The sequence below is a fragment of the Aquila chrysaetos genome, chromosome 5 (assembly GCF_900496995.4).
Source record: "Aquila chrysaetos chrysaetos chromosome 5, bAquChr1.4, whole genome shotgun sequence".
In the NCBI taxonomy this organism is placed as follows: domain Eukaryota; kingdom Metazoa; phylum Chordata; class Aves; order Accipitriformes; family Accipitridae; genus Aquila; species Aquila chrysaetos.
The window spans coordinates 48,239,395-48,262,599 of record NC_044008.1 but is presented as its reverse complement, the minus strand read 5'-3'; the positions used below and the strand labels follow the sequence as shown (position 1 = coordinate 48,262,599).

The window sequence follows — 23,205 nt, the reverse complement described above, 5'->3', positions numbered from 1 at the left end:
TCCATTTTAGAGTCTGTGGCTATGCAGATTTTGTAAAATTGTTATAAAATTTCCAGAAAAGGGATTTAGGAACAGCCTGGTTTGGGGGTTTTGTTTTGTTCTGTTTGGTTTTGGTTTGCTTTGTTTTCTCACACACTTCTCCTGGCTTTTACTAACTCGTTTACATTAACTGTTGGTAGCCTTTCTACTAAAACAAGCAGAGCTACAGAAGAAAGGCATATCTGCATAAGCTCTGCACAACCCTTTCATTTTTCTGAAGTATTCCTGGTCTGAGTTAGCCTGAAAAGTTTTTGTTTACATCAGGGCAATTTCTCAGCTTAATAAATCAGCCTGTCACAGAGATAGGACTGGCAATGATCTTTCATGACTTCTGCTGGCTTGTTTGATAGGGACCATTGCAGATACATGATTGATTGATGCAACTGTAACTGTACAGATTGATTATCAATTACTTGGCTTAAAAAAATCCAGTGGATCGTGATTCACATTCAGTGCATGATTGCACCTCCTCTCTAAAGAATTCATTATATCTCTGACCAAGATTATGCCTTCATTTTCTGTAAGAAGTCCTTGAATTTTGGAATATTTGGACAAGTTTATTTTTTTATTCTCTGGCTGCCTGTACATTTATTTCTCTGGCTGCCTGTATGTTTCAAGAAAGATGCACATAAAGAAACGGTTGATTACAAGCACAGTGGTTTCAGTGTCATTCTACAAATAAAGATAATATGGCTTGAGCAGATATTGCCCACACTGATAGTGTTGTGCCAAAACTTAATAGGCTAAATTCATTCCTGACGCAAGACCACTCAGATAATGGAATTACACTAGGGATGCGTTTTTCCTGCTAAAATTCAGGGCAGTTGTTCACATTGGCTTTACTTTGAGTAAATAAATACTGTAACCCTGGAAACAAATTGCCATGATGACATAGTACAGAGGGCAGGGATTAGGTTAAGAGTTTCAAAGGTCTGATTTAGTCTGGATTTAAAGTAAGACTATCAACTGATGTATCCAGACCCTGCCTTGCAATTGAGTGATTTATGCAGAGATAGATGTTGTATTCCATCAAAGCAACTTACTGTAGTGGAAAAAGCTTTCTCGTAGGTCTCAAGTTACTTCTGCGGTATTCTTTTTTTAGACTTGCTGTTGAGAAATTACTTTAAAGCTGACCATTTATTGAGCTAATATTCTCAAATATTCAAGAACAGCAAGCACAGTAGAATCTTAGCTTCTTGCAGTATCCACAAGCACGGCAGCAGTTTTATTGTCACCCTTATCCAACTAAAAGTTACAACATAACGTACCCAGTAATACTTGAATAGGTACTGTGTTTCTTGGTGCAGTTCGGGCTAGGGGATTGATGCCCAGCTGTGTTTATTTATAGCAGATAAAGGAATTAGTATGAATGTCTGTCAGAGAGAAGAAACAATTAAAAAAATTGGCAGCTTTCAGTTGTTTCCTCAGTCCAAAATCAGTGAGCAGATCCCATGCTAGTCGGTGGAAAATACCAACTGGGTCTGTGCAGATGGATTATATCCTGTCTCTGTTTCATTACAGTAGGAAACAGCCTAGACTACTTTTCCCCACTCTGTGGCTGAAGCCATGCATAAGCTGTGTCCCTGAATTATACATTCAAAATAATAAATCATTTACTGAATCGAGTCACAAGCTTTTGTGCCTCTCACACAGATGCAGAGACAGTAAATTTGAATGCATATTCCAGTAACAGCTGGTTTGGGATTTGGAAACCACAGCATTATGTCATCATCATTGTATCCTACTCTAGGGGAAAGTATCTTGCTTCTGCAGTGAATGATGTTATTAGGCTTAGCTTTAAGTTACAAAGGATGTAGGGGCAGCGTGGTGCAAGAAAAACATGCACACACACACAAATGCAAGGAAGAGGAAGTTCATGTTTTAATACACATATTCAATATTATGTAATACATATTTAAAAGCTTTCCATATGCTAAATATAATATGTAACACACAACCCAGAAAGCCAAAAACAATGTATACATATATATGAAAGAGGAGAAAAAGTACTGCCTACCTTTTACAGTACGTATTCAGAAAGTAGAGCGCTAGAGGCATCAAAGAGAGGGTGTAAAAAACTGATATAAAATGTGTGTTCAGCTGAAATGCATCACATTTGATAATTACCCTGCTGGTGGCAAAATGCCACTATCTTCTATCACTCTACTTTCTTAACTATGAATGCTGTACTTTGATGTACTGGGAGCAAATTCTTCTGTGGCGTGAAAGCCTCATGATATGTTTCTATCCTGTTCAAAGGCCTTCAGAAATCTTTCTAGAAAGCCTATCTGCCCTCTGAAGATTGAAAGCTGCTTTAAAATCATTTTTGCAATTAAAAGAATGGACAAACATTGTTGGTACAGAAAGCATAAGGTAATTAATCATATGACATAGGATCACAGTTACACAGGTGGCTTGTGAATTAGATCCAATGGTGGTATCAACTTATCCAGCTATGGTTTGATTGTCAACATCCAGCAAATGCTGCCCAAATAGCTGAGCTCTCCTTGCTTGCCCCAACCTGCTAGAGGCACAGGCTGTTATCACTGAACAGGTTGAGTATTGGGAAGGACTTAGGACAGTTATTGAAACAATGATTATGGTTGGCAAGGGTGCAGTGACAGAGTGGAATCTGCACATAATGACCAGTGGAAAGCAGCAAGAAGCTTTCAGAGAAGTTATGACTGATTTAGCGTAAAATATTTCATTATTCATAGCATTCATACTGTTTCTGTTGCATAAATAGCTGATACTGAATTTTCCCTGCAGAACTGAAAGGACTATATCCTTCATGGTGCTGAGTGCTTCAAGAGAGAAAGTGCTGTTCAAGCCAATACCAAAACTCACTTTGATTTCAGCAGAGCAGAATAAGGAATGCATTGCATACATACTTGTACTGTTTGAATATTAGTTTGTGAATAATATCATACTTTTCTTCATTTTCCTTCTGTCTGTTGAGTAGTGTCATGGTGGAGATTCACTCTGATAGCTTTTCTGTCAGAGCCATCTATCACAGACCGGATAAATATTAAGGAAAAGCTTCATCTCTACCACACAAAGAAGAGGAATTTTTTGTGTGCTAAGTAACTTTTCCTGTGTATGCCAGGCTATCTAGCTAATTTTAAAATGAAAGCATATCAGTCCACTACTATCCTAGTAAAAGCTCTATTTATAGTAATTATGTAAATTAAACTATGGTTTTATAATACATTTATTTTAATAATATTGTTGTCAGCTTAGAAGCAGGAACAAATGGGTTTTGCCAGTTTGTTTGGATACACCTGTAAATCATCTCCCACTAATAAGACCAAAATAATGAGTAATTTTTAGAACCATTCTAGGAAATATTTTTAATTAAAGCCTAGTGGACCATAACAAAAATAGAGCTTTCAGAGATGATAGACATTCTTAAGAGGCACCAGCGTGTATGTATGAATTCTTTTTACACAGTACATTGATTATATTCTCCTGCTGTACACTGCTTACAAGAGTAGAGTTGTAGCAAATTTATCCATTGCCACCCCAACCAAATGAAAGTTGTGTTATCCAATGAACTATTACCCTAGAAATTAGTTATGTGCACATTGTATTCTTGTGGAGTTCTCATTTATTTACTAGTACATGTAGCACAAACTTTTGCCATCAGTACTTCTCTATCTCACAGATACATAGAAGCTTCACTGTGATACTGCATATAACGCATATTTTATCACATCTTATGACTGAGGTTGGTCATTTTGTTTTCAGTTTCTAAATCAGGGCTTCTGTATCTTCCACAACTGAACAATGCTGGAGAAGAGGGAGAGGCAAAGGAGTGGGACAAAAATTAAGTTTAAGCACTCTGTAGCTTTGCTCTTTCTGAGGGGGGTCCCACTTTTCACCTCCTTGTAGTAGAGTGCTTAGCTTACTGGAGCCACAGTGTACAACACACGGCCCACAGCAGACTGGTTGGGGAGCAAACCCCCCTTTAATTAGGAGGGAAACAGAGAAATTGCTCTAGCTCATCAGTATGCAGTGTTTGAGTTACAGCTGCCTCCCTCCATAGACCAAACCAAAGCCACCTCTCACACCGCCTCCCTTTGGGTCTGACTCACTGTCAGAATCCACACTCTCCCCCGTGACTGAGTAGGAGATTGTGTTGGTTAGAAATGGGCATGAACAGATGTCTCTGTTTACCTCTTCTACCCCTTCATCATTTGTTCTCCATGGACAATTGGAAAGCAAATGAAACTGCAGGATGCACTAGCAATAGGGAGGTGGATGGTTCATTCGCGAACTATTGCCAAGGTCTGTGTACACTCATTAGTTTGGTCCTTTTCTAAAGTTACTGTTGGGATATTGTTTTACTATAATACTCTGCTTTAGACTGAGGCTGCATGAAAAAAATCCGGGGCAAATAGAAGAGGGAGAAAGTCCCCTATGATGATTTTTAATATGTCCCTGCCTCTCCATGCTAAGGAATATGGAATAGCTCTTCTGCCTCTTGTGTTCACACTCAGTAGCCTCCACAGCTCCACTTGTGATGAAGGCAAAGCTCTGCAATTTTCCTGGCATAGGCCACTGCATAGCAGACACAATCTTGCCTTTTCTTGGGAGAGGAGGACTCGTTTGAATACTGTGACTAATCCCTGAAGTTCTCATCAGCACAGATGCTGCAGGCCAAAGGTCTGATCCTGGTATTTGTTTAGTTAGGCAAGAACAGGCACCGAGCCAAGAGTGAGGCAAAGAGCAGATCACAGCACAGACTGGCATCAGCTTTCCCCTACTCACTGTCTCCAGAAGCAGATGCTCCCTGATGCAGACCGTGTGATTTCAAAGGGGTGAGGGAAGGTGTGGCTAAACCAGTGCCAGAGGCTGCAAGTGATATATGGACAGTGTCATGTGGACCTTTTGTTCTTTCCTTCATTTTGACCTGGGAGATGAAGAGCACTGACATTATTTCATACAGGGAACCGTTCATGCATAATACCTTCCTTTTCTTTTTTAATGTCCTTTTTTTCCAAAGGGCTCTTTGTTGCTACTGTAGGTTTTCTTCATAAGCATTAAAACCTTTAATTGATTTTCCCTATCTGCATTTCCCTTTGGTGATTTTCCTTGCCCAGTATTACTTTATCATATGACTGATGCATACAGCTGCCAGTGGGAGTTATTTAATTTCAGGCAGCTCTCTTTTCTCTGCTATTTATTTTGTATCTATCTGATGAACTAAGGTGACACAGATGGTAGTATACTGTACTGTTCTTAGGAGATCAAGGACGCTCACATATCTGAAAAGTAGAAATCAGGGGCACCTCGGATGGGGGCAGTGCACCAAATACTGAGGAGCAGCAGTGATGGTGTAAAGTATACATGAATAGTCAAACCCAAGATGAATTTGCATGGAGGTAAGATAAAAGGATGTGGGGACAGAGAGTGTGCAAAGGTCCCAGACAAGATTGGAATCTAGGACATATGTTGATCGCAGACCCCACTGCAACTTTATAAGCTTTTCTTTCCGTAGCCTCATCCCATGCCTCATCCATATCCGTCCCATGCTACTTCTGCATTTGCACAAACACATTAATGTTTTTTGCCCACACCACTTAGATCTTATCTCCTGTTTTCCCCCATTCAGACTCTCACTGCATAGAAAAAAAATGGGTAGCTATGGTGTGAAAAGTCTTGACAACTAACCTCACAGTTCTTAAAAAACAGGACCACTACACACTACAGTAAAATGGGCATCACCTGAGGATGACAACATGTGTGAGAGCACAGTTTTTCCAGTACCCATAGGATCTAAATTTTCTCAGATATCTTTTTGGGAGAGATCCAGTAGGTTTAGTATTACTAATGCTTTTTCCCACCACATTACATGACTATCAAATCATATGTGCAAGAACCAAAATGAATATATTACAGTTCATTCCTTTGCCTATCACTATCTACCCTTTAAATTTGCAGCTATTTCTTGCAAATATATTATCTCTTCTTCTGTTTCCCTTCACTGCTTCCTCTGAGCTTTCCCAACTGGATACTTTGTAAGAAATCTCCATCTCCTTGTAGTGTCTCTTTTGACAAGTATATTGCTTCATTCCTGAAAATCTAGGTTTTGCATTCTACTGAGTGGTTTGTGTTTCTATAGAAAGGAGGGCAATGCTTTTCTTTTTTCTCACTGTATTTAATGGCTACATAAAAACCCCCTTACTTTCTGAATTCAGTATCTCTCTGTTTGACAGCTGAGCACTGAGACTATAAGTTATGATTTGAGATGATGTTGTGGGTGTGGGGTAAAGAGGGTGTCACTGAACTTTCAAAACTAAGCTCCATCCCACTCCTCCAGTAGAGGCGGCTATGTGCTGCTTCAGTCCCAAACCATCGTGCTTATAAAGTGCATGCTATCAAAATACTTAAAGTGTGTGCACAGGCCATGTAGCAGCCTCAGGATGGGAAAGGATTAGGAAAGGACTGCACCACACAGCTCTAGGAGACCTGGAGTAATGCAAAGGAAATGCCTGTAGAATATTGAAAGGATAAATCTGAGAAGTAGTCTGTGAGGTAGGGAATTTAATAAGGACAATAAAGGAGACTTGGTCAGAGCTTTGTTCACCTCCAAACACATCTATTTAATTGTGTTTTACTTTTTGAGTTGCTTTTAATCTGATTGCCAAGTGATACTGCTGCTGTTTTTATTTCAAACCACTGACCATCTTGCCTGTAATCCATTTACAAGTGATGCCACTACCTGGGGTTTGTCACCTAACATGTCATTCCTCATGGCAGCATTAGGCTTCAGACACACCATCATGACAAATCAGTCAAACAGGAAGATTCAAAAAGAAAATTCCATATCTTGACATGTAAGGCAGGGAGTTAGAAAGGAACAGGAGATTTGCTGTTCACAGGAGATTCAGCTGGAGAAAGCTGAGACCCATCTGTAATTCCAAAATGGAGGGATTTCTCTTGTTTGTCACAGTTTAAGCAGTTTATGTGACATATGCATGATACATATACGAGCTGACTAAAGGTCAAACTCTGCTTTTGGCTACATTTGCCCATTGGATATTGACAGTTCTTGGACCTACACTCATGTAAACTAAAAGGAGGATTTGGCCAAAGAATTAATCAGGTAAGCTATTCCCCACAGAATAGTCACAAGCAAATACTGAGATGTACCGAGTTTTGTCACAGATGGAAAAAGGCATTACAAACTCTTGAGGATCATCTGCTGCAGGAGACAGAAGAGCCCTGGGAGAACTGTGCTTTTTTAATGCCTGAAATATGTGCATCTCATACAAGCAGTCATCAGCACAAAGCTTTCTGGCTAAAGCTGCTGTAGTGTATGAACTCATTAAGTAGGCTAATATTTTAGCTATTGTTAAGATTGATTTCAGGTACCATGATCATCCCTTTTTCTCCTTTAATAAACACAGCCTCTCTCTGCTGCATGAAGACAGAACAGCAAAGCAGGTCTTTCTGCGGAAGTTTAATGACATGAAATCTCAGCTTCAGTCAATTTGATGAGGATAGAATGTGAAACTGCCTCCCGGGTGCAAGACAATTATGCAGATGAAAAAACCTTTGCAGGAAAATTTGCAAGAGTCAGGAAAACACCGTGAATCTCTCTATCTATAGAGAAGGGTCCATTTCAGTCTTCCATTACCAATTCCATTAAATACTCAGATGGGTGCATTAGTTTATGCCTCTCTAATAAGAACAAAGTAATTTAATTTGTAATATTTTTTCATGTGGTATCTTTTTCCATGGATTTAAAGGGCATTACTGCAGTGCATTCTCCCAGAGTAAAGATAAGCATTCTGCTTTCATGGAATTCAGATTTTTAGATGCCCAACTCAAAGGACTTCAGAGTCTCAAAAGTGCTGGGAATTTGCATTTTCAGATGCAATTAATAGGATCTATCGGTGTGTAGCGCCTGTAGAAACTGGGCCTAGGACGTCTCAGAATGCCTACTCAAAATAGGAGCCCTCCTGCAGCATGAATGCTTCAGTGAGTCATCCCAGATCAAAGAGCAAGTTAGAAAGTGATGCAAGGCAGAAACCAGATCTTCTGACTCCTGGTGTCTCGTTCAAGCGATGAGATTATACTGCTCCACGGAAAGCCGGCCGCCAGAGGAGTGACCTATTTTACCAACGGAGGTCACTTCCATTAGCTCAGTAGTTATTGTTCTGTTGTTTTAATTAGTGCCATTTCAAATAAGTGGCCAGCTCTGTGGAAAGGTCAGTACCTTTCTAAACTCTTCCTCTGTAAAAATTACGTTGCTAGGGAAACGATACCAGAAAAGTAATCAATTCTTGTTAGACCTCCAAATACGACATGCAGTTGCTTAGCTGCTGGCCAGGCACATCTCAGCTGAGAAGATGACTCACTCCATCAGTGTAACTCAGAGCAAACATTGTTCAGCCCTGGCCTAGCCACATATGACAAGTACAAACATGTTTTGAAACAATACCAGCTGTTAAAGACATTAATTCTGAAGGGGAAAAAAGGGCAATAAATCCTGTTGAAGAAGAATTGGGATTCTCTGGTAATATTCTCTCTATGATACATATGTAGGTACACCAGATGATCCCCATAAACATGAACAGGCTTACATGGTTAACTCCTCTGTCACGCAGAAAATACAGCTGCTTATAAAATCTTGAAATTCATGTTGATGTGCCATCCAGCTAGCAAGACAGCTTCAATATTTCTCCTGTAAAGTGTAGTCCTTATTAAAAGGTCTGTCATATAAACTTGTCCATATCTTTACTGACAAAATAAAGCTTTGAAAATGGAATATAGTTGTTATCATATTCAGTCTGGATTTAGCGGCAAAGCTTGGATCATTAGTGGTCAACATTGCCATATTATACTTCATATACAGATGTAGCTGTTTAATGCATATGGCTGGAAAACAATGCATATTACTATGTTACTGTACCTGAAAAAGTAGTAATAAATTTTGTTTATTACTCATATATTGAACTCAAATGAAATAGTTAGCCAAATCAAAAGACTCAGAGCAACTGTAGAATTCCTGATGGGATTTATAGAAGTAACTGAATAATGGAGAAGTATAAATCCTATTGCCTTCAGTAGCATCTGCTGTATGTGGATATGTGTACAACTTTTAAACACTACAGTCTATCAACATAACAAAAACATTTGGAAATATTATCAGTATGCAGACATTTAAATCTAAAGATGTTTAAGTGGGTTATAAATCCATCTTGTGGTAGAGTCGTTTTGTTTTCTGCAAATACAAGCTTACTGCAGCAGTGCCTAAATGCATTAAGACAGAACATGAAAGGCACTTACGAATCAATGCACTTACATGTGTGGCATTTTAAACATTTAAATAGTCCTATTTACTTTAAAATACTACGTTTACACTTAAAATTAAGCCTAATTTAATAATTTTGCTGGATTAAAGTCTAAAATCAGTGACATTTTTGCATTTGCATGAATTAGTAAAGGAGAATAATCTATTCACTTGAATTTACAAAGGGTTTTTAAGTTCTTAGCTGTATAATTTTATCCTAAAAACTGTGCCTCTTGCAACAGAGAAATGCTTATATTCCTGCTGGAATACTAGTATGGTACTGATTCAGGATAAAAAATAGTATCTTAAGCTCAGCTGAAAGGAATGTTTATGGTCCTTTCAATAAGCTTTGGATCAAGTGATTAGTGTGGCATCAATACCGCCACTATAATTCTAGCTTGTTTTTTTTCTTCATCAGTATGTCTGATCCAGCTTGTAACCGAGCCCAGACCTCTTTAGTTTAGGGCATATGGCAAGGTCAGAAATCACATTAAAAGGATATGTACCAAATGAAAATAGTTTTCACAAAAAAACCCTAATGTGATGTAGAATTGACAGGGTGCAATCAGGCAGGGTGCCAACAAAAACTGCTTACATTTTAATTTTATGATATAGAGGACTCGAGCAGACAGGATTATGTGATTTCTCATCAGATGGCAGGCAGAATTGCTTATGGTGATCTGCCATGAAGAGAAATGTGCTTGCTAAAAACCTAATCTTTAGGTTTCAGTGCTGAGTATCTTTCTGATGGAAAAAGATGCTCCCAGCTGATGGATAAAATGTTGGCCTTACACAGGAGATATGATCTAAAATATTTACTAGCCCTATAATATCTATCCTGCCACAGTTACCACATCTCATACTGAATATTTTAGCTGTTTAAATAAAGGGAATATTGACAATTCAAAACCAAGTCTCTCAAAAATACTCCACCAACTAGCTGACATCTATCAAATTTTGGATCCATGTTTAAATGAACCTTTAAAAAAAGCTGATAAAGGGAAAGAAAATTCTACACCATGTCCATAATATCACTGAAGAAAAATGGCAGATTGTATGATGATCTGTATTTGTGAATATCTATTAAGTGTTGTGTCAAAAGGACTTTTTTTTTTCCCACATAAGCATACAATGTTTATATCTGAAATGTCCGTCTTGATGAAAAGGTGCTTTTACTTTCAAATTAGAGGAGTTCAGCCCTGAAATTTGCATAGAAAAACATTTTATAGACTTCTAGAGCTGTACACGTGGCCACAGCTGTCTTCTGGGTTTTCAGGTAAATGCTTGACTTCAGGAACTTGGTTTGATCAGTTCAATTTACATATTTATTTCATCTAAACATAATTTAAAACCTTGTGTTAGATTTCTTTTCTAATGAAACTATATAAAGTCCAGACAGATAAGCAGTTTGGGATAATATTTTCCCACCAAGATGAGGCACATATTTCATAGTCTTGTATACTTTGTGAAGTTAACTAAATTAGAATAAATTGCTACAGATACTGTTATCCATATTTTGTGACTTACATGACTTAAATAAGTAGAATATATATACACACATTTACTGCCTTTATGAACATTGGCTCTATTTGGTACACCTATTGTCATGATTTAGTTGTTAATTTTTTTTAATAAGATTGATCAACGTTCCCTACAGCTATTAGTTTGTTCTTTTAGTGTTGACTCTGCATTATTAATTCTTCAGAGGTGAGGATGAAGATTGTTTTTTTAGATTTCTACTTACCATTCAAACTGGTGTTGCGGAGAATATAATATAGATTCTGCATCGTATCTGTTGAAGAATAACTGGGGTTTGGTTTTGTTTTGCCTTGATTTCTAGAAAACTTAGATACAATGATAGCTGAGCAGACAAAGAAGAAGCTTGAGAACCCTTCCACTAAAACCAGAACAAAGCTACCAGCAGGTACTTATTCTTCAATTTTCTCTCCTAGAATAACACATGGTTTTTTAACCTATTCAGGTAAAAGCATGCTCATTGCTTTAGAAGCTAGACTGCTAGTTAAAGATACAGTCCCTCAGGGACCTGTAACTGCAGCTTGGATGTCTAAACACACAAGAGAGGAATTTTTACTTAGTTGTCCAATCTTTGAGAAGTATATTCACTGTCCTTTTCTTCAGTGGAGTCCAGACATTACACATACACAAAAGCAAGCTGTATCAATGCTTTTTAAGATGTAAATAATAAAAAAAATCATTCTTTGTCAACTTTGGATCTAGTGAATGCAAATTTCCTATCATTTTTCCCTGCGGAAAGGAATGTGCCTTTATGAACTACATATTATCGCATTTTAGTCACCTGTATTCGGCTACTGTTTGTAAGAGCAGAAACAGGCATTCCTGTTGCCAGAGGCTTGGGGTGGAAATGACCTTTAGAAACCACTTTGAGCCAGACTCCAAGGAGGTTCTTCCTCAATCATCAGTCAAAATGTTTTACTTCCTAAAGATTGTATTGATGTGATTTAGAAGCGCTTTTGGTACATTTGATACAGAATTGCTCTTATTGTTGTTTCTTTAGACAAGAGTAGTGAAGAAGCAGACAGTACGAAGGAAGAAGCAGCTAAAATGGAAAAGGAATATGAAATTTCAAAGGATTCTACAAAAAATGAAGAGCAAAATGCAGCAGGAAACAGTGAAGAGCCCAGAGGTACAAAATATCCATTGCTTTTGCCACATATGTATGCTCCAAGTGATTGGAATCTTTTCCTATTGTTTTTCCATTGTGCGAGCGTAAATATCTTCAGTGTGTAGTTACTGGGAGTCAGCACACAACAGCTTGATTTGGAAGTGTACTTACTTGCTTACTTTTAAAGGTATGAAACTGTATCTCTTATTGAGCAAGGCCATAATCTTTCACAGAATTCAAAGCCCGTTTTGAGAGCAATATGAAATGCATTTTGACACAGTAGTGCAGAGAGATTTTGCTTCTTTGCATCTATGGCTTTTCAGTGAAATCAGATCATCAGGATATTCAATATTCTGAGTGAGCCCATTGATTTCTCTAGTTTGTGTTAGAACAAGCTGGTACTGAAAGGTACTGAAAAGTTCTGCAAAGTGAAGCAATTTGCATTACTCACTGCCAGAGGTTAAGGGTCATCAGCAATTAACCTGTTTTACGTAACTTTGAAAACCTGTTACAGTAGGTTAGTGTCTCCGTAAGGAAACTTAGCACAGTAGTAGTTTCATTATCCTAGTTGCCTCAGCGTGACACATAATGCCACATGCCATGCTACATTAGACTGTACTAGCTGAAGTCGCTCTGTCCGTGGGGTGCAAATCAGCTGCTGTATCTCAAAACAAATCTGCAGAGACAGTGTGCCTCTTTACAGTGCTGAACTTTTGAAGGAGGATGTTTGTTGGTGCAGAAACCTTTCAGTGGGTTCTTATTGCTAAGGATCCAGCATAAACATCTATGTTTTGTAGTCAGTTAAAAAAACTGCTTATAATCTACTTTGCACTGATGCTGTTTTATGCTCGTACTTTTTTGGATGCATGTGTTTTCAGTGCAGCATGCACAGTAATGAATGGCAATAATCAAGGCTACAGCAGATTGTAGTTCATTGGTCACCTGGTTCAGTCCCGTGGGCAGTGCAGACATATAAGCTATTAGCCACTCACGGATAGAAGGTGGCATTTTTCCAGAAGTGGTTATTTGAGCATAGAAGAGGAAAATAGCTCAAGATGGCTGCCTAATTTCACAGTGAAGAAAAATCATCTCAATACCTGTGGGAAGTGATAAATAACATATTTGGCTTGTCTATTGAAGATTTGTCTGTTCCGTTTGGTTCAGGTTATTTTCCTTTACCTTCAGAAAAATGTTCAGCCCAATAGGTTTTTAGAAATTTAGATTGAATCAGCATTTAGTTCTTTGTCTCATCATGCAATGCCCTTTGCTCTTTCACAGAGTGACTTACTGTAAAGCTAACTCTGCACTGCCAGCTCAAAAATTATGGTATATCTAATACTGTGTCCACTTACTAATGGGATCAGACATGCATAGTTGGCAGTAGTAGCCTTCTACATGCTAATCACACCAGGGTTTTTTTCCTGACAAATGTAAGAACATTACATCAATAAAGCTCCAGCCAAGTTAAGAATTCAAAATCCATTAGCTGGAATATTTCCTTAGGGGCCTTATTAGGTAATCCTTGAACTAATTCTGTCCTGTGTGCTTTCTGGTCCAAAAATAGCCATCACTTTAAAATTTCAGCTATAACAAGGATTTATCATGGTAATTTTAATACATCCTTTTTCTCAATAAATATAAGTAGCTGTATTTCAACTTGTCTTTCCAAAACATCACAATCTTAGATTTGCTGTATGCTGTTAGTACTATTTTATGGAGGAGTTTTCTGACACTTTGTATATGAGCAGATACTCAAAGCTCTCAGTCTTATTTAAGTCATTCCTTGCTGTCTTAACAGCTTCACCTTTGCTGAACAATTATGATGATCAAAAATCTACAGGTTGCCTTTAATCCACATATGCAGTATCTATGGATACCACCAAAGTTATGTATAGAGGTCAAAAAAGCCATGATCCTAAGTTTGTGGATGACAAATCTTGCACAGACAAAACCTGCTAGCCATCTGTGAGAATTTTGCCTGACTAAAGTTGACAGCACTCAGCTTTTAAACAGAAACTAAGAATAGTTTTAATCTGCCTTTGCTGTGACCAACTTCACCCAGTTAAGCAAGCTGCATCAATCATTGATGTTAAGTGCCTTATTTCTCTCTCACCCTGTCCTCTAGGGAAAGCTGAGGCATATTTGGAAGCCATCAGGAAGAACATAGAATGGCTAAAAAAACACAACAAACAAGGTAACAAAGAAGGTATGAAGTAAAAAGCCTTGACATTGGGGTGGGCACCATATACATTACAAAGCAAGTAATTTAAATTGTGTTGTATAACTTAGCATTGTGTTATAAATTAAATAATAGTAATGTGAAACTGTGCTTGTTAAGATTATAGTTATAATTAGTGGTGTTAGTGTTAAATAATACAGGTCGTGTAAAAGTTAAATCAATGAATGAAAATAGTAAACTAAGGCAAATTCATGTAAACTGGCCTGAACAGCCATTGGCTGCAAAACACGCAGTGACTAACCAGGTAGAAGTTAGTCATGTGCTATCCAGATAGTCATGGTGGTCTGCCTGTCACCAGGTAACAGTACATCGGTTTTGTCTGGTGCTTCATTTCTTAGTTCAACGTATCTTTTAATTTTGATTTTATACATGAGGTAAATGTGTTTTAAATGTCTGGATGTGTCTAGAAAAGCTCAGTGCATCTGGCTAGCACTGCGCATGCCAGCACAAACAGCAATGAGTTTTGTTTCATAACCATAAATAGTTAAGTTACAAACTTATGTCACTAGCACTGTAATATATTGGATTATAGCCCAAATCAACTCTAATGACTTGTAGCTCTCACACGCAAAGCTGTGTAGAAGGGGAACAGTGACTGAAGCAGCTGCACAGGGTATGGTCACCAGCTGCCCCACCATTTGACTCTTCCTCGGAGGCAGGGCTGTATGAGAGCTGGAGGGAGGGAGCTAACAGCAGCAGGATTTCTAGCTTATTTTTCACAGATCTTTATTTATCCATATCATTTTTGCCCTCAAGATCTTAAATAAAACCAGCCTCCTATCCCTTCTCTCTGCCATTGCTGGGTCTTCTGCCATCACCCACTCCGTAAGTGAAGGTTCCTAGCCAAGGGATCTATCCCTGGGGTATGACTGGCGCCTGGTGAGAAGGATCCTTCTTGTACCAGCCGAGCAGAGGGGAGATCTGAGATGAGATTAGCCTTGGGTAATCTAGCCACCCTCTCTGTGAGCTGAAGTGCATATGAATTACATTTCAGAGATGAGTGCATGCCTACAGCCCAACACATCCATTTTCCTATACAGAAACTCCATAATAGGAAGGGCTTTTAAAAAAATTTTTCCATCTCTAAAATAATTTCCACACAATGGCAGTGATGGCAATTAGCAGCAGGCATACATATTTGCTCAAGAGTTTTCCTGCCAATTCTAATAAATGTTTCTGTTTGTCAGTGTACTCATTATAGTAATTAGATCTCAGTCATGTGCAATTATTTCTCTGTATCACACATACTGACTGGGCAGCCCCTCACTCCTTTTCATAGTAACCTTTCCCCTGCACTCCTGCAGTCTGAAAACGGCTGTGACTGCAGATCAATAGCATTTTATCTGCCGTGAACGCATCAAGTTGTACACTTTCTGCGTAGGTGGATTTTCATTTGCCCTGAAACATCTTTATTGTCCTCTGACAATGGAAATGGGCCTTGAAGTGAGTGTAAGTTACGGCAAAATTAGAATAGTGTTCTTACTCTTCTGATACATTATCTTTATTGTGCCTTTCCATACTTTTTATTTTTGTAAAATGCTAATTCAGTTCTCCTGGGATGATGTTAAAGGAAGTGCAGTCAGGGTAAGCTTATCTAACCATGAATGCATTGTGCTGCGTTTCTTCAGTACAAGGTCAGGTGGTACTGATGTGCTCATCAATCATTCCTCCGCTTCCAGCTAGCACCTGGGAGCTAGCGGAAAAGTGATTCACAAAGTAATTTGTGTATTAAAATGGCTAGTCTTTTTCACCCCTACTCATGGATTGTTTTACTCACTGAATATACTTGAAGAGGGTTAGGTTTTCTTCAGGCAAATGATTGTAGATGCTTAACTTTGTATGAATTTCAATAGAAATTATTATTCATTCAATAACTAATGATCCTGGAAATGTTCCCAGTTTAAAAATATCAATTGCCTATTAAGGAGGCAAGTAAACTTGAGTGGGCTGGATGATTTAAAGAGAAACGTGTCAAAAGCCCAGATTTTGGCCTGACTGGCTTTTCTGTCCAAAGTTTGTTTTGCATATATACAATTCATAGCCTCTGTGGGCCTGTCCTTAGTATCTCCCAGACCTGGCTTGATATTCGAAACCAATGATCTTTAAGACCAGCTCCTCTCCTGTGTAAATTAACATCGCTCCCACTGGTAATTGGCTGCTGGGTATTCTATTGTATTTAGTCTCCAAAGAACGTAACTGTGAGTCATTTAACTAATACATGCAAATAGCATGTTCTGATTTTTCACAAAATACTTAGGTAGCTTATAGTTTCATAACACTAACAGTAGCCATTTAGGAATGAAAGTAAATTCTATAATGAATTGCAGTGGCAAATGGCTTGATTTGAATATGCAAATAAGACCTCACTTCATTTACTGTAGCAGTTTCATAGCTCAATGTAATGCTGCAGCTGTTGTGGTGAATATAAACCAAAGCTGATTTTTATAATTACTTGTCCAAATTAATAGGTTGTAAATAAGTATTAGAAATTATCAGTTATCAATTTCTATTTAAAAAATCAAATTAAGTTGCCATGAGATGTACAAATTAGCCAGAATTGGATAATATCTAAATGGTTGTAATCTCATACAGAATGTTTAGTAATTAAACCTTCACATCTCCACGTAATGATCTTAGAGTTGTAAGTACTATTCTAGAAGAAAAATAAGCTCAGGAATTTTAATGTGAATAATGTGGATATTATATTAATTTAGTATTTGTTCTTCCATTCATTTCCATTCCATGGTATATTTCACTGGAGACTCTCATTCTGTCAACATGAATGAAATCTCACAACCTTATTATTAAATTCCTAGGTACTATTTGTGCCTATTACTCAGATAGGGTAGAAAGACAAACAGGTTACATTGTCTTAAGTAATGCCAGTAACGGACCAGACGTGAAATCTTGGCCTCAGTACAGCAAATGGCAAAATTCCTATTAACTCAGATATGGAGAGGACACCTCTGCAGGATTGGGGAGTTCTGAATATAAATTTTCTGTATTACTCACTTGAAATTGCCTTATACTGTTATAAAAATGATCGCAAGCATTAATTTGCTTCTTAATGTCTTTCTATTTCTATCCAATTTTGGTCACTCAACCATAAAAAGACAGAAAGTCATTACTGTCTGTTTTGTTAAGAATGTAATTTGAAAGAAGGTCCTTCCACTTATTGCTGTATGATGATATACATTGGACTACATTACAAAATCAGTATTAATGTATTCTGAAGGTTCTGTCTGTGGAATAAGTAATTTATACTGAAAAATTCAGGATGTATGTTTTTGTGAAAGATACTAATTCATTTAACTTAGGATGAACCCTTAAGACATTGATGTTTTCCAGACTACTAACCTGTCATCTAACAAGTTAAGCTTTACATTCTGTGCAGTAAATTATGTAACTGAAACTTGTATTGTGTTTATGTGTGAATATACTGGATCTGTTGCCAGAGTTCCGACGACACAATAGGTTACCTTTTTATGTTACTTGAAGGATTGCTCTGCAGTAGAATACTTTTCATGGAAAATAGTGATGTTTTCCAGCATAGGAGAAGTCTGTTTAATGCATATGGTGTGAATCATGCCGCATAGATGCCACCATGTATCAGAAAATGAGAAAGGGTCTTTCAGCACCGTATTGCAGATTGACATACAAAGGTTGTCAAAGACTCCTTTGACACTAACACTGTCATAAAGGCTAGTCACTGCAGTATTTTTCATGTCAGGATATTATATTCTGTATCAAGGTAAATAATTGTATTATTTTGATTTATTTCCAGGAAGTTGCTTTCTTGAATTTTCACTACAGGTGTTTGTAGTAAGTGGAAATTTTACTGGGATTTCAATAGGAAAATGAGTCAATTTAATACTTTCTTTTGAATCCATTACAGTTGTGAAAATAATAGGGTTTTAACAACAGCTTTTGCCATGCAGACTAGAACATCAAATCTCTGGACCAGAAAATATTCTTACTTAAGCATTTGTTAGCAGTCAATCAAGAGCAAGAGATGATTATTCCTCTTGAGTACTAAAAGCACCATGATACATGAAAAGACTTTGTGCAGGTGTTGGTTTTTTTAAATTGTTTTCGCAAGCTGCACTTGTAGTGAATTCGTGTTGGATAAACTGCATTTGTTGGACAAACTTTGCAATGACATTGTTTCTTAGGTGAAGCAGTATAATGGCAATGACTCATTGTGCAAATGAATTCTTATTTTTCAGACTATGATCTTTCAAAGCTGAGAGATTTCATTGATCAGCAAGCTGATGCTTATGTGGACAAGGGCATCCTGGACAAGGAAGAGGCTGACGTAATTAAACGCATATATGGCAGCCTGTAAAAAGCTAGTGGCTGCCAAAAATGTAGAAAACTAGTATAGCTTCCCCCACTCCCGGCTCAGTGACTTATGATCTGTTAATTTGAGGATATCATTAGAAATGCTCTGATTACATCGTACTGACAACTTTCTAGACAGAAATGAAGAGCTCTAGTGCTCCGTACACTGACTGCATACTGTATTTTCCTACACTCACAAATCAATCCTAAACGCCAAATTCTGACACTGAATTTGTATTTGATAGGATAAATATTTATGTAATGTTCTCTTTGATTTATTATTTGTGTTTGGTACTTTTGTAGATAAACCAATTGTTTCTGATGGAAAGTTCTTTTAATGCTACATCTTTTTGCTCTCACTCCACTAGCTTTCTATAGATGCAACTGTGTAAAGGGCATTATTAGAAAATAGTTCACAGTTCTCTAAATAAAATATTTGAAAATAAGTTACCTATTAAAGTTTTCATTAATCTTAATATGATTTTATATCCAGAAATCTTGTTTTTAAATCCTAATACCTTTTTTTTCTTGACCCTTTTTTATTTCTTCATGTAGTATTCTATAACTTGGACTATAGTGTCCTTAGCTAACTGATAAATCTTTGACACTGCAACTGCCTTTCGTATTACAGAGCTGTATTCTCCTCATTGTTGCTTCATTCAGCATGTATAAACATTCTCTTCGGTGCACTATTTGATGATTGTGCATGCATAAGTAGTTGAATTCCTGATGTGAGTAGCCTGATAACAAGTGTAAATAGCCGTTACTTTCTTTAAAGAAAAAAAAAAAGGAAAGCAATTCAAGTCATTTTGCATGGGAAGGGGAGTTTGCAACTAGAGATGTTTTTAGGAACATGGGTCCTGCTTTTCAGAAAGACTTAAAAGAACCTATCATATCTCAGCATCTCCGAATATCAAGGCTGTGGTGTGTTTACTGACTTCTGATCTGTGTTGAGCAGTATTATTTTGGAAAACTATTTTCTAGGCATATATACGCTGTCATTCGCCAAGAATTTGGTACATCCTAAAGAATGAAAAAGGAAAACAAAAATGTCACCCTCATTCTTCTTCCTCAACTCAGAGAGTTTTTGAAGAATAGTTTATGAGATCTTTTATATTTAACTGAATGGATAATTTTATGTATGAAGAACTCATGAAGCAAGATCAAAGCTAAAGTTTTTAGAAAACTAAATTTTAAACTGAGTCCCAGAAGACGTAAGTCCTTAGACTTATCCCTTGCAGCAGTCATTTGTCTAAATGAACTCCAGGAAAGCTCTGTTCTCTTTATTTACAAGTTCTTCATTGATAATTGAGGTTATCCCTGCTCTGATTTTTTTAAAAAACTCATGATACTTCTGAGATTGATACAGTCAAAAAATGTTAGCTGATGCAGACGTCAGTATCTGCCTGCCAATGAAGGGAGATGCTGACTGACAGCACTGCCTGCACAGCACAAAATTCTGTAAATGTTAAATGGGCAGATCGTTTCCTTCCTCATTTTCTCAGCACAGTTGGAGAGAGGAGATTTAAGCAATGTTTCTTAGCCAACTGAAGTAAGCTGTGGAATCCCTGCAAAACATAAATTACCAACTGAACATTAGAAACAGAACATTATTGGTAACAAATATTAAATGAATGTGATAGCAATGAAGTGTAACAGCATATCAATTTGAAAACTGATGGTACATAAGCCAATGAATGCTTTCTAGCATACAAAAAGTATGCCACTGCCTGCTTATACACTTCCTGATACGGATCATTAAATTGCAGTATCAGTCACTAATGGTGGTATTTATTTTAAGATAAAAATTTTATCCAGAAATGTAGTCAATGTAACCTTCCTGGTTGAAAAATAGTCCCTTAGAAACAGTGCACAAAATAATTAGGGAAAAAGAATTCCTGTTATTTTGAATCAGTGTATTTGTTCTCATCTAAACCCTCTATTATTATTATTATTATCATCATCATCATCATCATCTCATGTTCCCAAAGAACAGAATTTATTCTTGTCTCTATAGATCTCAGTTTTTTTCTGCAACAGCTTGTGACTTACTTTCTTATGTGACTATCACACTGGAAAAGTGGACTTTTGGATTTATGAAAGAAATCAGAAGAAAGATAACTAACCGTAGACCTTTACAGTTGGGGAAGTGGTAGTGATCTGCACTTAAAAAACAAAAAGGACAAACTTTCCTTCCCCAATGGCTACTTTTAAAAAAAAAGCAAGCTTTCTTCTCCTGTCAATATAATGAGTAGTATAATAATATTTTTATTTTCATTGGAAGTTAGGTTCTTACTTTCACCTCTCAGGAGTCTATGCAGGAGTCTGGTACTAATGGAAAGATGTCATCAACTAGCGACCTGTGATTATGAACAGTTCGTGTCCACAAAAAGGCTAGTACAATATTTTTTAACCTCTCAGTTTTGCAAATTTTCTAACTTCAACAAAGCATAGATGACATAATTTAGAAAAAAAAGTCCAAACAATGGGTATGACCTGATTCTAGTTCAGAGTATGCATGTTCTCGGACTTGTTCTGTGCTTACTCTGCTGCTGTGCATCACTTGGGGTACATACACAGACCAGTTAGACCAACCTGATGACTAGCTGAGAACAGAGCAAGCACTCTGACGGATAGATGAGCAATCTCAGCTACGTTCTTCAAACGCGATTCACTTCCCATCCTGCCCAAGCCCATTAAACTTGTTATTTGAATGCTTCAAATACTGGTTTCATTGCTGGTACATCAAATGAACGTCTATTGGTAAATCACACCTTTCAGAACTAGACAGTAAAAACAGCCAGCCTGATGAATCACCCTGCCTTTCTAAAAGGCTATGACTTACGCTAAATAAAATCAAACCAAGTGACGTGAGTCTCAGCCTGCACTACAGATCAGTCCTTATTTTGAAGGGAACACTTGGAGCACATTAGCACTGGACATCTGCTGCTTGAGTGTTTAGTACATAATTAGTAAATCATATTCTATCAGTGCTTTCCTTTTTCCTGTGAGAAAGGTATTTTCAACACCTGCACATCTCTGGTTCTAAATTGACAAAAATCAGTTTCTATGTTGTTTGTATCTCTGCTGGATCCTTCAGAAATCCTTCACTCCCTAAATTATCACTGAAAATGTAACAAGTACAACATATATGGTATCACCTTTTGAGCTTTTCTATTAGACTACTGTTTCTGATACTGTACTTTATTAAACACTTTACTACAAGCTACAGTAGTACAAGGCTGCTTTTGTGCGTTGAAGAGAATGCATCCTTTCTATCCACTGCCCAGTTTTTGAGGACGCCCGGCACCACAGAGCAATAGGAGTTCATCGCGACGTCTGCGGGAAGGGGGATGCCCCGCTCTGAGAACGTTAGATGCAACTGCAGCACTTGATGGCTGAGTTAACTGGACTTACAGGGGTTTAGTAGCCTCCAGCCACATTACAAATGAGTCCCAAATGAAAACTTTTTATCAGATATGTCCCACATTTAATTTAAAAAGATCCTAGTCCAAGCCTGCCCAGGTTTTGACTTTTCAAGCTTTGACTGAAGAAATATGTAAAAACAAAACTACAAACGTGCGGGTTTCCCACTGCAGAACAGGTGCAACACATGTAATTTTATCTGCGCTGTGTGCTTCACTTCTGCCTGAAATTGCCCCATTCCGGCCCTAAACCACACCTTGTAGGACTGGTATAAATACATCAACAAAGAACAGTTACAAGCGTAGTAAGAATAAAGGCAGAGTGAGAAACAAAATACACAGGATAACGTATAAACAAGATATAAAATGTACAAAGAAAACTGTCATATTCCTGAGTAATAATATGACAATGTGGCCTAACATATTAAACCACTAGTTATTTCAGAGTCTTAAGAACCCTTTTTTCACCGAGTAGGAAGACTCCAACTGGAATGACTCCGAACGTGTTACAGATGCCCTATTTCGAGGCACCGCTTCCCCTCACCTGCGCCGTCTCCCGTGGGCGCCCGCCGGGAGGCGTGTGTGGGAGCAGCCGCCCCGCACGGGGGGTGCGCCCGCGGCGCGGGGGCCAGCGAAGGGCTGCGAGAAGCTTGCAGAGGCACAGGAAAGCACTTTCTACAAGTATTTTACCCTTTCATAAAAAAACGGGCGTTCGGTACCTGTATTAGCCCTAGGGGTTATGAAGCACCGCCTCTATCTGCCTGAAAACCGGGAACAGGCATTAATTAAACGCAACGAAATCTAACTTTTCACCCACGCCGCAGCAGGCTGCCAGGACAAAGAGAACCCCGTTTAATTAGCGCTCAGGCAAAAGCCAGGTTGCCCGCAGCTGCCGACCCGCTGAGGAGACCCCGCCAGCCCCGGGGGCTCTGTCATCAGGCCCCCCAGCCTGCTGGGAGGCCCTGCGGCCATAAAGAGCTGCCTCCCCTCGGGGCGGGGGGAGAACAGCTGCTGCACGTTTTGGTAAATACAAGTGCTAAAGAAGGTGGAGTGGAAGCAAAAGCTAAGGGCCTTTCTGGCCCGGTGCTGAGCCGTGTGCCTTCGGGGAGCTGTGAAGAGCGTCTCCGTGGCCCGCGAGGAGCGGAGACCTGCTGCGGAGCCGTGGACAGCAAGGTAGGGCCTCTTGCAGGCAGCCTTGGTTGCGGTTAATGGCGGC

The 23,205-nt window shown here is 38.3% G+C and overlaps 1 protein-coding gene across 4 annotated transcripts in view; it reads left to right on the top strand.

Annotated features, from left to right (window-relative positions):
* The window catches only part of SCG3 (secretogranin III), a 29,349-nt gene extending 7,560 nt beyond the window's left edge, over positions 1 to 21,789 (top strand). For 3 of the 4 annotated variants that reach the window (XM_030015973.2, XM_030015972.2, XM_030015970.2), the window contains 4 exons: positions 11,181 to 11,264; positions 11,877 to 12,005; positions 14,110 to 14,190; positions 18,450 to 21,789. In XM_030015973.2, coding sequence (XP_029871833.1) covers positions 11,181 to 11,264; positions 11,877 to 12,005; positions 14,110 to 14,190; positions 18,450 to 18,568 — 413 coding nt within the window. In that variant the 3' untranslated portion in view covers positions 18,569 to 21,789. The remainder of the gene's footprint in view (positions 1 to 11,180; positions 11,265 to 11,876; positions 12,006 to 14,109; positions 14,191 to 18,449) is intronic. The other variant, XM_030015971.2, reaches the window with a different exon arrangement.
* The last annotated feature ends 1,416 nt before the right edge of the window (positions 21,790 to 23,205 follow it).